This window comes from Mus pahari, chromosome 14 (assembly GCF_900095145.1).
Source record: "Mus pahari chromosome 14, PAHARI_EIJ_v1.1, whole genome shotgun sequence".
Taxonomy (NCBI): Eukaryota; Metazoa; Chordata; class Mammalia; order Rodentia; family Muridae; genus Mus; species Mus pahari.
In genome coordinates, this window is record NC_034603.1 from 12,262,710 (window position 1) to 12,275,365 (window position 12,656).

A 12,656-nucleotide genomic window follows, 5' to 3' on the forward strand; every position below is an offset into this window, starting at 1 on the left:
TAGCTGTTTTCAGCCATACCAGAAGAGGGCATCACATCCCATTATAGATGGCTTTGAGCCACCATGTGGTTGCTGGGAATTGAACTAAGGACTTCCAGAAGAGCAGTCAGTGCTCTTAACCATTGAGCCATCACTCCAACCCCCTCAGCTGGAGTTTTAACTAGTGGTTTTCTGTGCCTCCAGGTCTTTACAATTCCAGAAGTCTAAAAGCAGCAGCTACAGGTATTCTGAGGTGTGCACTACTTGGCTTCCTGCTCCACTAACCCGCCTTAGTTAGGGGATTTGTCAGGCTGCCTTCATCCAAGGATTCGGCCTGCTACTTTAATGAGTAGTGTTAACATGAACCTGAGCAGCCAAGTTCTTCTAAGTATTTTTCTAGCCTCTCAGTACCCTTTTCATCAGGGAAATACACAACCTGAAGTGCTTGCACTAGTTTTGGAGAGAAATGACCCTATGGAGCACCAGAAGATCATGCATGAGCCTAGGAGCACTGGGGATCATGCAATTACAGAAAAGCAAACTAGCTCCTACCTGTTTCATTCTGGCAGCAGCTCTATTTGAAAACAGAACAGATCGATCTTTCTGGAAACAGGCTGGGCACATCTGAAGGGCTTGACTGTAAGAACTCTCAGCTTCCACGTAATCTGAGGATAATACCATAAGATGGAACAGTCATTATGATTTTATTTTGTTGAATCTCAACGCAGTTTCCTACTCACAGGACCAAAGTTTCTAATGAAAAGATGGTCTTAGGTTATTAGGTTTTAAACATCATTCCCCCACTCTGTCTGTAAAGACACAGTTGCCTGTTAATCCCAATGGTATCAGGCACAATACTGGTGAACTGATGAACATCCTGTCAGTCAAGAGCCCTCAAGTCTCACTCAGATCAGTAGCATGTCCTCACTGTTCAGCTTTCTTTTGGTTCAGCAATTTAGAAAAGAATTTCCAAAGTGTTTAGGGGACTGGATGGGCAAAAGGGTACAATGTGAGGTCTATGATTCGAAGTGAAGAAGACAATTCTAAGGTTTAGGGTGTAGCTCATTGACAGAATGTTTGATTAGTATGTGCATAGTGTTAAACTAGTCCCTAGCACTAGGGATGGGAGGGAGGGATCAAACTATTGATTTCAGTATTAAAAAAAAAAAGCCAAGGTGGGGCATGGTAGCACACACATTTAAATCTTAGCACATGGGAGGCAAAGGCAAGCGAGGTCATCCTGGTTCACATAGTGAGATCCAAGACAGCCAGACCTACCTGGTGAGACTGTCTCAAAAACAAAACAAAACAAAAAAAAACCACCACCCCCTCCCCACAAAAACAAAAAAACCTCAAGGAAACCAGCTAGCTAGGTATGGTGGCACATACCTTTAATATTAGCAATAGGGAGGCAGAAACAGGCTCTACATAGTGTGTTCCAAGGTTACATAGCCTGAACTTTTCTTGGGGGGGAAGGGAAGGAGGGAGAGGGAAAGAAGAAAAAAGGAAATCATGAGGAAAAATTAATCTAAGACCCAGTATTAGAAAACATGAGAGCTCTTAGGCATGTGCACTCTGAAATGTGACAGACTGCAAAACACTAAGTGTACTGCTGGAAAGCATGAACACACTTCTTTTTTTTTTTTTTTTTTTTTTTTTTGGTGTTCGAGACAGGGTTTCTTTGTGTAGCCATGGCTTTCCTGGAACTCACTTTGTAGACCAGGCTGGCCCCGAACTCAGAAATCCACCTGCCTCTGCCTCTGTGAAGCCCATGAACACACTCTTAAGCAAAGAGCACAGGAAAGAGCACTGCGCGGGTTTGAAGGAAGCGCGTTCCTGCAGTGTGCCGTGTGTTTGGTGGAGGAGATCTGCAAAACCAGAGTCTACTGGCAGGTCCTCAGGTGAGTGCTGCTGCCCTAGAAGGGAAGCAGGGGTGGTCCTGGAGGGCATTTTAGAGGGAGTGGTTAGCAGGCCTGATCCTTCTCCCTAGCCTCTCCATCCTTCCTTTCTTGTGTGGTCTGAGATGTTAGCCCTTCCTCTTGGACACATTCCCACCATCTGGCATGAGACCCTTACCAAAGCAGCCACTGCTATTTTTTGACTCTTAGCCTACAAAACTGAGCCAAATGAGCCTGTTTTCTTTATAAAGTTAGCCTGCCTTGGATATTTTGTCACAAGAACTAAAATCTAACCAATAATCACAGACAAGGACACATGAAAGCAAGCAAGCAGGTGTGTCAGCAAATATCTATAAGCTCTGCTCTTAGGAGGCTGAGGCAGGAGCATTATAGTCTATTCTGGCCTACAGAGTGGGATCTTGTCTCAAAAGCCAGAAAGAAAAAAAAAACCTAAATAAACAATAAAAATGTAGTAAATGACTTCTCTTTCAGGAAGGTAGCATATGGGGTCAGGGATGCTCCTTTTATCAACACATTAGGGTTAGGGTTTTCCAAAGCAGTAGCCAAAGAGCTTTCTCCTTAACACCTCGATTAAAAGCAAAACCACAGAAGAGAAAGATGATGCTGGTGCAAGAGCCTCATGTTAACTGTTCACTGCGACTGAGGATGGATTAGTCCTGCTGTGGCGAAGCAGGAGCCAGGCCCTTGGCAACTGTTCTCTGCTGTGTGTGGGCCCGTGAGAGGACAAGGGCTGAATGAGCAATTCCAGCAGTGCAGAACTCACCTCCTCTCTTAAACTGCTCATTCCCCTCCTCCTTCAGTTTAGTGCTCTCTTCTCTTCTTTTCTGAAAGAGACCAAATACTTATAGCGTTTCTCACACTATTATAAGTGAAATGGGGGGTGGGGGTCACGTTGTAGTCTAGCATTCAGGAGGCTGAGAAGAAGGACTGCTGAGAAGCTGAAGCCAGCCGGGGTTACAACTGAGACCCTGTGTCAAAAATCAAAAGTTAAAGCCGGCAGTGGTGGTGCATGCCTTTAGTCACAGCACTCTGGAAGGCAGAGGCTGGTTAATCTCTGTGAATTTAAGGCCAGCTTGATCTACAGAGCAAGTCCCAGGACAGTCAGGGCATGGAGGGTCCTTGTAGCAAGAAAAAAAAAAACAAAAAAACCAAAACTCAAACTTGAGACTTTCTCCTCTTAGCTTCTAATAACTCAGCAACTTATATAGACGACTTAAAGTGCATCAAACAAGGACCAAGTGCTGCCCACAGAGGAAAGATGGAACAAGCTGTATCTGGTATGTGCTTCCTTCAGGGAACACCCTAACAACGTGGTTGCTCCAGGGCCCCCTGGCAGGACCCTCTGGAGGCTTACCTTCCACATCTGGACAGTGTTCTATTCGATCCCCACAAAAGCAAGTAAACACACACACCCACCCAGGGAAGCCTCGCCTCCATTTTGTTAAAATCTGAAATCTCTGACTAAACAAAAACGTTGAAAGGAAAATAATAACATAAGCATGTATATTTCGTGTACAAGAGAAGCTTAAGACCTAAATAACTGGTACTCTGAAGATTAAGACCCATGCCTGGTGGTAGTGGTGTACACCTTTAATACCAACATTCTGGAGGCAGAGCCAGGCATGTTGTTTTTGTTTTTTTTTTTTAATTTTTTTTCAAAAACAAAAACAAACAAACAAAAACAATAAAAAAACTAGAAACCAAAATAAAAAACGCACTTCTCTTGAGAAGACTTGTTAATATATACTGCTTGAAAAGGCCATGTATTATTAGATGTTGGATCAAACAAAGCAGTTGAATTTTGGTAAGGATGCTAAAAGGTAGGTGTGAACTGATGCCACTCTTTATGGTATCTACTGTGTGCCAGACAACCATTTGTGTAGGTACAACAATAATTCATTTCATGTTACAGCATGCTAGCACTAGCACATCTGCCTAGCATACTCTAGGCTCTGCCATCTAACAGCCAGCACCAAAGTAAAAGCAAGCATACCTTCCCTATCCACACCCTTTCCTATAGGGTGCCACACTCTTCCCTATAGGGTGCCACCTCTGAGGAGGGCTGCCAGAGAGGACACAGCTAAATGACTGGCAGCAAGAAGAGAGGAAAACGTAACATTAAGATCATATCCCTGGGGCTGGTGAGATGGCTCAGCGGGTAAGAGCACCTGACTGCTCTTCCAAAGGTGCAGAGTTCAAATCCCAGCAACCACATGGTGGCCCACAACCATCCTTTAGAAGATCTGACGCCCTCTTCTGGGGTGTTTGAAGACAGCTACAGTGTACTTACTTACATAATAAATCTTTAAAAAAAAAAAAAAGATCAAGTCCCCAACACGCCTCATGAGAGGTGACCTGATTGCAGTGCTCTCTACTGCACTAGCTACAGGTTTTGAACACCAGAAAAACAACCCTAAGCAAAATGTATCAGGGGTATCTTTAGGAAAAGATACGAGGAACCAAGTACCAATGGGGAAAACTCAAGTCAGCTAGGGTGCAAAGCAGTTCTGATGAGCTCAGAAGAAAATCAAAGCGCTTAGTCTAGCTAGTCAAGACAGACTGAAAGGCGGCAAGTAAAGCTCCAGTCAAGCTCCTCATCTTTGCCTCACTTGGTTTAGATTCAAGGGCTTGGTCAGAAATATCCAATAAGCCACACACATAGTTCCCTGACTCGTCAATTAGGAATGGGAGTGACAGACACATGCTGTAGCCACTCAGTGCGATGTCAATGCAAGAGAGGCCAGCAAAGAGGAGTGCAGGGCTGGATGCTGAGCAGCTAAGATACCACAGAAGAAATGTAGGTGACAGCCATTTTAATTCATCTGTCAGCTTCTGTTCCATCTTTAGGGACATTTAACTCTAATCTTGACGTCCTTTCTCACGTTCTCTGAGGCAGAACTCCTGTGGGCGGTTCTACGGGCTCAGAGTAAGCAGCCAGCCAGGTGAGACTCTTGCAGGGAGAGGAGAGGACGTGAGTGCTACATGTGAGTGCTAGGCTGGGCGACAGAAGGAGACCGCGCCTCAAAGCAGAACCAGACCTAAAACCAACACAAACAAAAAACCCCAGCCACCTACGACACTGCCCAGGCCATCAAGAGTAGGTGTGCATACGGGTACAATGGTAGAGTCAGTAGGTTATGTTCAGGTCAAACAAATGGAGCATTGGTGGCCCAAGAACGGTGATAATTTTTTTGTTGCACATGCTTACAAATGCAGAGAATGCTGAACTTAAGGTCTCTGAGTAGATTCTCTGGTCGCTGAGCATACCCAAATGTGACAGTCAATATTAAGTGTAAATTTGGCAGAACCTAGAATCCCCTGGATAATGGGTCTCCAGGCATGTCTTGGGGAACTGAATCATGCTTATCATATTAATTGATGTGGCAATACTCGTCTTACTGTGGGAGGGATCATTCCCTACACAGAGGATCATTGACTGAATAAAAAGGACACAGGAGCTAGGCACACCCACCCACCCATTTCTACTTGACTGTAAGTAAAAGAAATAAATGTAATAAAATATAAATATTTTTATTACATTTTTATGTGCATGAGAGTTCTGCTTACATATATGTTTGTGTACCACACATGTGCCTGGTGCCTTTTGAGTTCAGAAGAGGGTGTCACATTTCCTAGAACTGCCATTATGAATGATTGCATGTGTTCAACATACAAAGAGCCTCACTTAGCAAAATACTTCCCAAATCATTCTATCAGTAATGTTCTGCTTCCCTTTGCAGCTTTATTAAGTAACTACTGCAAAATACACAGCATAAACATTCACTCAAGCACAATACCCAATCAATACAGATGCCATTATCTACCTGCTCTGTTCCTGAACCTGGAGATGATTCAGCGGTTAGGAGAGCTCACTGCTCTTTTGGAGGACCCTGGCTCAATTCCTAGTGCCCACACAGAAGTTTATAGCACCTGTAACTCCAGTTTCTGGGATCCAACACACTCTTGTAGCTTCCCAGACATGAGGGCACACACGTGATACACAGATGTGCAGGTAGAACACTTATAGACACTCGAAACACTTGAAACAAAAAACTGAGCTTAGACCCACAGCAACCCTGGCGCAGTGGTAAATATATGAAATCCTAGTGCCAAGGACACAAAGATCAGAAGCTCCTGCTACATCTGTGGGCTTGATGGCTAGCCAGCCAGCCTTAGCAGAAGTGAGTGAGCTCCAGGTTGGTGAGAGATTGTTCTGTCTCAGAGAGTAAGGAACTGAGGAAGAAGCCTGACCGTGGCCTCTGTCCTCCACACGTGCATCCGACAACAAGATAAGTAATTATCTGCGTGTCATTGAAGCGATATGGCAAGTTAAATTCCCAATATTAGTACAAGCTTCTGTCATTTTTTTAACCATCAATTTTTTTTTTTTGGTTTTTCTTTCTTTCTTTTTTTTTTTATTTATTTATTATATGTAAGTACACTGTAGCTGTCCTCAGACATTCCAGAAGAGGGCGCCAGATCTCAATATGGGTGATTGTGAGCCACCATGTGGTTGCTGGGATTTGAACCCAGGATCTTCGAAAGAACAGTCAGTGCTCCTAACCGCTGAGCCATCTCTCCAGTCCCCCCCCCTTTTTTTTTTTGGTTTTTCAAGACACGGTTTCTCTGTGTAGCCCTGGCTGTCCTGGAACTCACTTTGTAGACCAGACTGGCCTCGAATTCAGAAATCCGCCTGCCTCTGCCTCCCAATTGCTGGGACTAAAGGTGTGTGCCACCACCACCCGGCTTAACCATCAATTTTTAAATTTTTCTGGGAATGTATTTAGTCTGTATGTGGGCATGTGTGGCAGGGGCATGTGAAGGTCAAAGGCCATCATGTGGGACCAGCATCAGCTTGGCACGAGCGACTTTTCACGCTGGGATAGCCCTCCTGGTCTAATGTCCTGGGTTGTTTTAAGAGAGGGTGCTGCCCAGGCTGCCTCAAGCTTGTAACTCAGCAACTTTCCTGCCTCAGCCTCTCTTATATTGTGATTGCATGCAAGGACAAGCACATCGACTACACACGTAGTCTATTCACATCTTAAAGGTACTAGATTAAGGCTGAAAAGTTTCACTTTTTTGGCTCATTGTTGGATTTTTTTCCAGTGTCATAATCTCCATAAAATCAGGTATGATACTCTCCTGTTCCTAATAATCTGAAATAACCAGTGAGAACATTTCTTCTATGATAATTTCACAAAAATTCCTTATAATACTAGCAGAAAGTAAAGAGCAGCTAATGGAGGGCTGGGGTAACTCAGCGGTAGAGCACAGCCTTAGCTCGGGTAAGTTCCTGAGTTTAAGGCACATACCCATTGTCTGGCTACTGACTTTTTGTTTTGATTTGTTTTGTATTTTGAGACAAGATTTCTCTGTGTAGTCCTAGCCGTGCTGGATCTCACTTTGCAGACCAGTCTAGCTTTGAACTTCAATCTGCCAGCCTCTATCTCCTAAGTGCTGGAACTAATGGACTGGCTTGGCTACTAAATGTTTGACATGGATGTTATAAATTGAACCCTACACTGACTTTCTAAAAGTATGTTTCTGTAAGGTTAAACGATATTTGATTTAATTTGCTGAGATAGTTCTGTTAAGATAGTTCATGAACTTGATTATCTTTGCTCTTCATTTCTCTTCTGATGAAACACACTGCAGGAAATATAGTAAGTTAAGTTAGATATGGTGAATGCCTATAATCTCAGCCCCTGGAAGGCAGGACTAAAAGGAGGATTAAAAGTACAAGGTCATCTTAAGCTACATAGTGTGTGAAGCTAGCCAGGGCTAGCTACATGAGACCTGTATCTCAAAATCCTCCCTACCCTACTCTATCTGCCGCTCCCCAAAGATAACTTTCATGTTAAAATAGATTTTATAGTAAGAAAAGCATGTGAGATATGCCACCAATGCCTGTGTGCAGGAAGCTAAGGCAAGAGGATGACGAGTTCAAGTCCTGAGCTACAGTTTAAGAGCTCATCTCAAGAGGAAACCAACAGGGCAGGTAGCCTACGCCTGTAATCTCAGCTACCCATGCCCGTGAAAACCTGATTCAGGTTGTCCTATGATCCTGTCCTAGGTCCTATCTAACACTTTTGCTAAGGTCATAGCACATGGTAGTAACAAGGCATGCTCATCTTGTAGTAAGGCCTTATCTCTAGTCAGAGATCCATCCCTTTTATAAGTATGTTGCTGGATCTCCTCTCAGCTTTGTAAAATGATTACCTCATGAGAAATCCATTTTAGTGACTCTTTATAGAACCTGAATCTGCCACACGTGTTATCTAATATTCCTTTGATACTGTATACCAACCACTTCACTAAATAACCCTTTGGTGGCCTAAACTACAATCCTCACTCAAGCTCTTTGAAGATAAGCTCAAATACCATGGAACCTTCTCTGACTACTTTCTTGTCGGGTAATAAAGGAGGGCCCCAGGAGGGCAGCTCCAAGACAAGGAAGCTGAGAATGATGTTTTACTATTAAATGCTACACCACACTTTAGACTTGGATCAGGAGACCTGAGTTGGAAAATCAGTTTTACCATCTATTAAGTGCATGGTCTTAGTCCTAACCACTCACACACTGACTTAAAACAAAAACATCTTAGCTTAGTAGCTGGTACACTGGAGGTTTCCAACAAATAGCTACTATGCTTCACAATGTGTTCCTTGACACTTAACCATGCTCTGTAGTTACAATGCCACCAAGGTATTCAGGATTAACAAGCGCAATCCATAACATAGTGCTAAATAAGTTTACACGAAGTTTGTTACAGAAATTCAGCAACTTACCTTAGGAGTGATCATTTAAAAAACAAAGCAGAAGGTGGTGATGAAGATAAAGTTTAGCAGTAGAGCGCCTGGCCTGCATTTGTAAGAACTTGGATTTGGTTATGCCACAAAAACTCAAGAAGCTATAGGTATGTGTGTACATACGTATTACAAGCATGTTATAGATCTTTAAGGTAGACGACAGAATTCTAAATACAAAGGAAAAAGCCAGCAATTTCTTTGTTAAACTGAATGCTCAGGTTTTGGTTTTGTGTGTCTATATCACAGCACTAGGGAAGTGAAGGTAGGAAGACTGGGGGTTAGCTTGGGCTACGTGGTCATACCCTGTCTTAGATAGGGTGTTACTGCTGTGAACAGACACCACGACCAAGGCCAAGTCTTATAAAGGACATTTAATTGAGGCTGGCTTACAGGTTCAGAGGTTCAGTCCATTATCATTAAGGTGGGAGTATGGCAGCATCCAGGCAGGCACGTGCAGGCAGAACTGAGAGTTCTACGCCTTCATCTGAAGGCTGCTAGTGAAAGACCAGCTCCCAGGTAGTTAAGACAAGGATATTACAGCCCACACACACAAGGCCACACCCCTTCAATAAGGCCGCACCTCCCAACAGTGTCAATCCTTGGGCCAAGCATATACAAACCATCACATACCCTGACCTAAAACATATACAAAGTAATGAATTAAAATTTAAATGGGGAGCAAGAGAGATGGCTCAGTGGTTAAGAGCACTGACTGCTCTTCCAGAGGTCCTGAGTTCAATTCCCACTAACCACATGGTGGCTCACAACCATCTGACTACTCTTCCAGAGGTCCTGAGTTCAAGTCCCACTAACCACATGGTGGCTCACAACCATCTGTAATGGGGTCTGATGCCCTCTTCTGATGTGTCTGAAGAGAGCAATGGTGGCTTACTCATATCCAATTAATTAATTAATTAATTAATTAAAAAAAAAAAAAAAAAAAAGTCTTCCTTTGCTGGCTCACAGCTGCATGAGGAATTAACTCAAATCCTTAGCCCGAAGCCTTACAGCTCTTGGCTTAAAAAAAAAATTTAGATGGGTTTTAAGCTAGCTAGGCATGGTGACTGAGGCCTGTAACCCTAGCATTTGGGAGGCAGAGGCAAAAGAACTGCTACAGGGTCATTCTATATATTGTTTCAGTCCAGTCAAGAGGACACTGAGAGACCACATCCCCCCCAAACACCACCACCACCAATACAAGTAGCTTAGGTGGCGCATTATCCACAACTATTTACCTGTTTCTCTTCTTCTGGCATGTTTTTTTCCAGTTCAATTAGGTATTCTTCATCCAGTTCGGAGCTAGAATCGTCGCTGGCTTTGTTCCCTGCCATGTGCGCCCCTGGCTGTTCCTCCTCAAATGAGGCACTACAGTCATGAAAACATTCCTCTTCTCCATGGTCATCTTGGGGATGGGCTTGAGCGTCCCTCAGCAGCTTGCTCTCGGAATGCTGACCCTCGGGATGAGGAACCACGGGGCTGGCAGACTCTCCTTCTTGAGGATCTGTGACTTTCAGACCATTGAACAGATCTTCTGGAACCTTACCGTCTTCTGACTTTTCCTCCATGCTGAGCTCAGGGAGGAAGGCGCGGCTAAGTGTCTGGAAAAAAGAAAAATGTTTTATGAAGTGATAGTTATCTATGTATGCATGCAGTCTTTTTGTTGTTGTTGTTGTTGTTATTTTCAAAAGAGGGTTTCTCTGTGTAGCCTAGCTGTCCTGGAACTCACTCTGTAGACCAGGCTGGCCTCGAACTCAGAAATCCGCTGCCTCTGCCTCCCAAGTGCTGGGATTAAAGGCGTGTGCCACCACTGCCCAGCTGTATACAGTCTTAAATTCCTTCTGTCTTTCACACCTAAACAAATTTCTACATACAACCCTGCCAAACACAGCTTGACTTTCTTTGACTGGGAGTCATTATTTTTATTTATTTGTCTTATAAGTATTATTATTTTGTGGTTTGGTTGTTGTTGTCTTTTTTTTTTTGTTTTGCTTTGTTTTGTTTTGTTTTTTTTTTTTTGAGACAAGGATTCTCTGTGTGACCCTGGCTCTTCTGGAACTTGCTTTGTAGATCAGGCCGGCCTTGATCTCAGAGATCCATCTTCCTCTGCCTCCCCATTGCTGGATTAAAGGAGTATGGACTATGCCTGTTCAAGGACGTCATTTTTAAAAACAGGATATCACCAATTGTGGTGGCCCATTCCTGCAGTCTCATCATTTGGGAGATGTAGTTAGAAAGATCAGAAGTTCAAGGTCATCCTTGGCTACACAGCAGCAAATGTGAGGCTAGCCTGGGCTATGAGACCCTGTATTAGCCCCTTCTCCAGCCCCAAACTAGAGTATAATAAACTCACACTCAATGCCAATGATCATTTTAACTGATAGTCTTGCTGATCAAATATGGTATCAGACTTATACCAAGACTAACATCCCCACTTCCCACTGGTGCTGGGGACAGACTCTCAGACTTTGTGGTACACATAAGCCATTTTAACAACTGAACCACACCCTCGATCCATACCCTAAATTAAAAGACTGATTTTAATGTGACTTTTCCACGTCCTGCAGTTTGCTGGATGGCAAAAATTAGACAGAATCCAAAACAGCTGCAGGAAAAAAGGAAAAAGCACAAAAGACACGGTTCTAATCTTTGTTCAGAATAAATGACCAAGTTGTCAACAGGAAACAATGAAGTCCGACTGGGCCTCTAACACCACCGGAAGCCGAAGAATAAGTTTCTTATGGAGCCCAAGATGGCATCTGTGCCCAAACCGTGCTTATCATCGTAAACAAATGCAAGTGGTATAGCTTAGGTAGCTAATTTTGGAAGGGGAGCCTTTGCGCAGATGTTCCCACAGGCATCCTCCAGGGACTCAGAACTCAGCCTCGGAAGAGCCGGTTCTCAACCCTCGCTGCGCCACTCTGCTGCCCAGATCCTGACAACATTGGTCTGCAGTCAGGTCAGAGCATCTCTATTTTTGTTTTAAGCGACTCCGACGATTTTACGTGCATCCTATTAACCACAGCTGCTCTAGAAGCTGAGTCACAACCTCTGCGGTGCCTGCCACCCCTCTGGTCGCAGCAAAACCAGGCCAATGACCCAGTGTCGCGTTCAAGTCCCAATTCGTCCTAGCCTGTTCCAGGAAAAGTTAAAAGCGAGGGTCAGGACGCGCAGGCTTCGCCTCTACGCGGACGTCGCGCCCATCCCGGCTAGGAGTCAAGGTTAGAAAAGCCCGTCCCCGCGCGACCCCGCGCCTGTCCCCGGCCACAGTCCTCACCGAACGCCGCGAGACCCACGACGGGCTCCACAACCTCCCAGCTCCGCTCTCCACCGCTCCAGCCTCCGAGTCCTTCTGCTTCCCCCCGCGTCAGGTGCACTTCCGGCCGCACCGGCCAATGGCACCATCGCTGGCAAAGCATTCTGGGACATGTAGTGGCCAACTCGAAGAGAGTGAGCGGAAGTAGCTGTGTGACGTCACTGTACGGCTCAGTACTGTGAGCCGCAGCTGCCATCTTGAGTTACGTCAAATCCTGTCATTTAGCACAAAGTAATTTTTCAAACGCGACTGCTTGTGGCTTTAAAAACGTCTTTATTCTGAAGAAAAAACAAAAAAAAAAAAAGAAAAGAAAAAAAAAGAGAAAAAAAAACCGTCTTTATTCTGGCACCCCTCGTGCTAGAAATGTGCATAAGAATCCGAAAACAGACTTCGTCCCTAAATAAACATTTCTTTCCAGTAGTTTCCAAAGTGCCTTTCAAGAGATGTTAGAAGGGTAACAGTTTTCGAAACACTAAATATTACACACTTTTCCACTCGTTTTCTCATGACTGTACAGCGCTTACCAGAGGTTGTCTTCTGATATACTGCAACAGAAGGAATACAAAAAGAAGTGGATTATTCTAGCTGTTAGGCAAGCCCTTCTACTTGTGAGTTAGACCTCCAGGACTTCATCT

General features: G+C 44.2%; 1 protein-coding gene across 1 annotated transcript in view; it reads right to left on the minus strand.

Moving 5' to 3' along the window:
• The window catches only part of Ttc1 (tetratricopeptide repeat domain 1), a 23,015-nt gene extending 10,953 nt beyond the window's left edge, over positions 1-12,062 (minus strand). The window contains exons 1-4 of the mRNA XM_021213202.2: positions 11,983-12,062; positions 9,944-10,306; positions 2,662-2,722; positions 532-644 (exon numbers count right to left, since the gene is read on the minus strand). Coding sequence (XP_021068861.1) covers positions 532-644; positions 2,662-2,722; positions 9,944-10,273 — 504 coding nt within the window. The 5' untranslated portion in view covers positions 10,274-10,306; positions 11,983-12,062. The remainder of the gene's footprint in view (positions 1-531; positions 645-2,661; positions 2,723-9,943; positions 10,307-11,982) is intronic.
• Between the last annotated feature and the right edge of the window lie 594 nt (positions 12,063-12,656).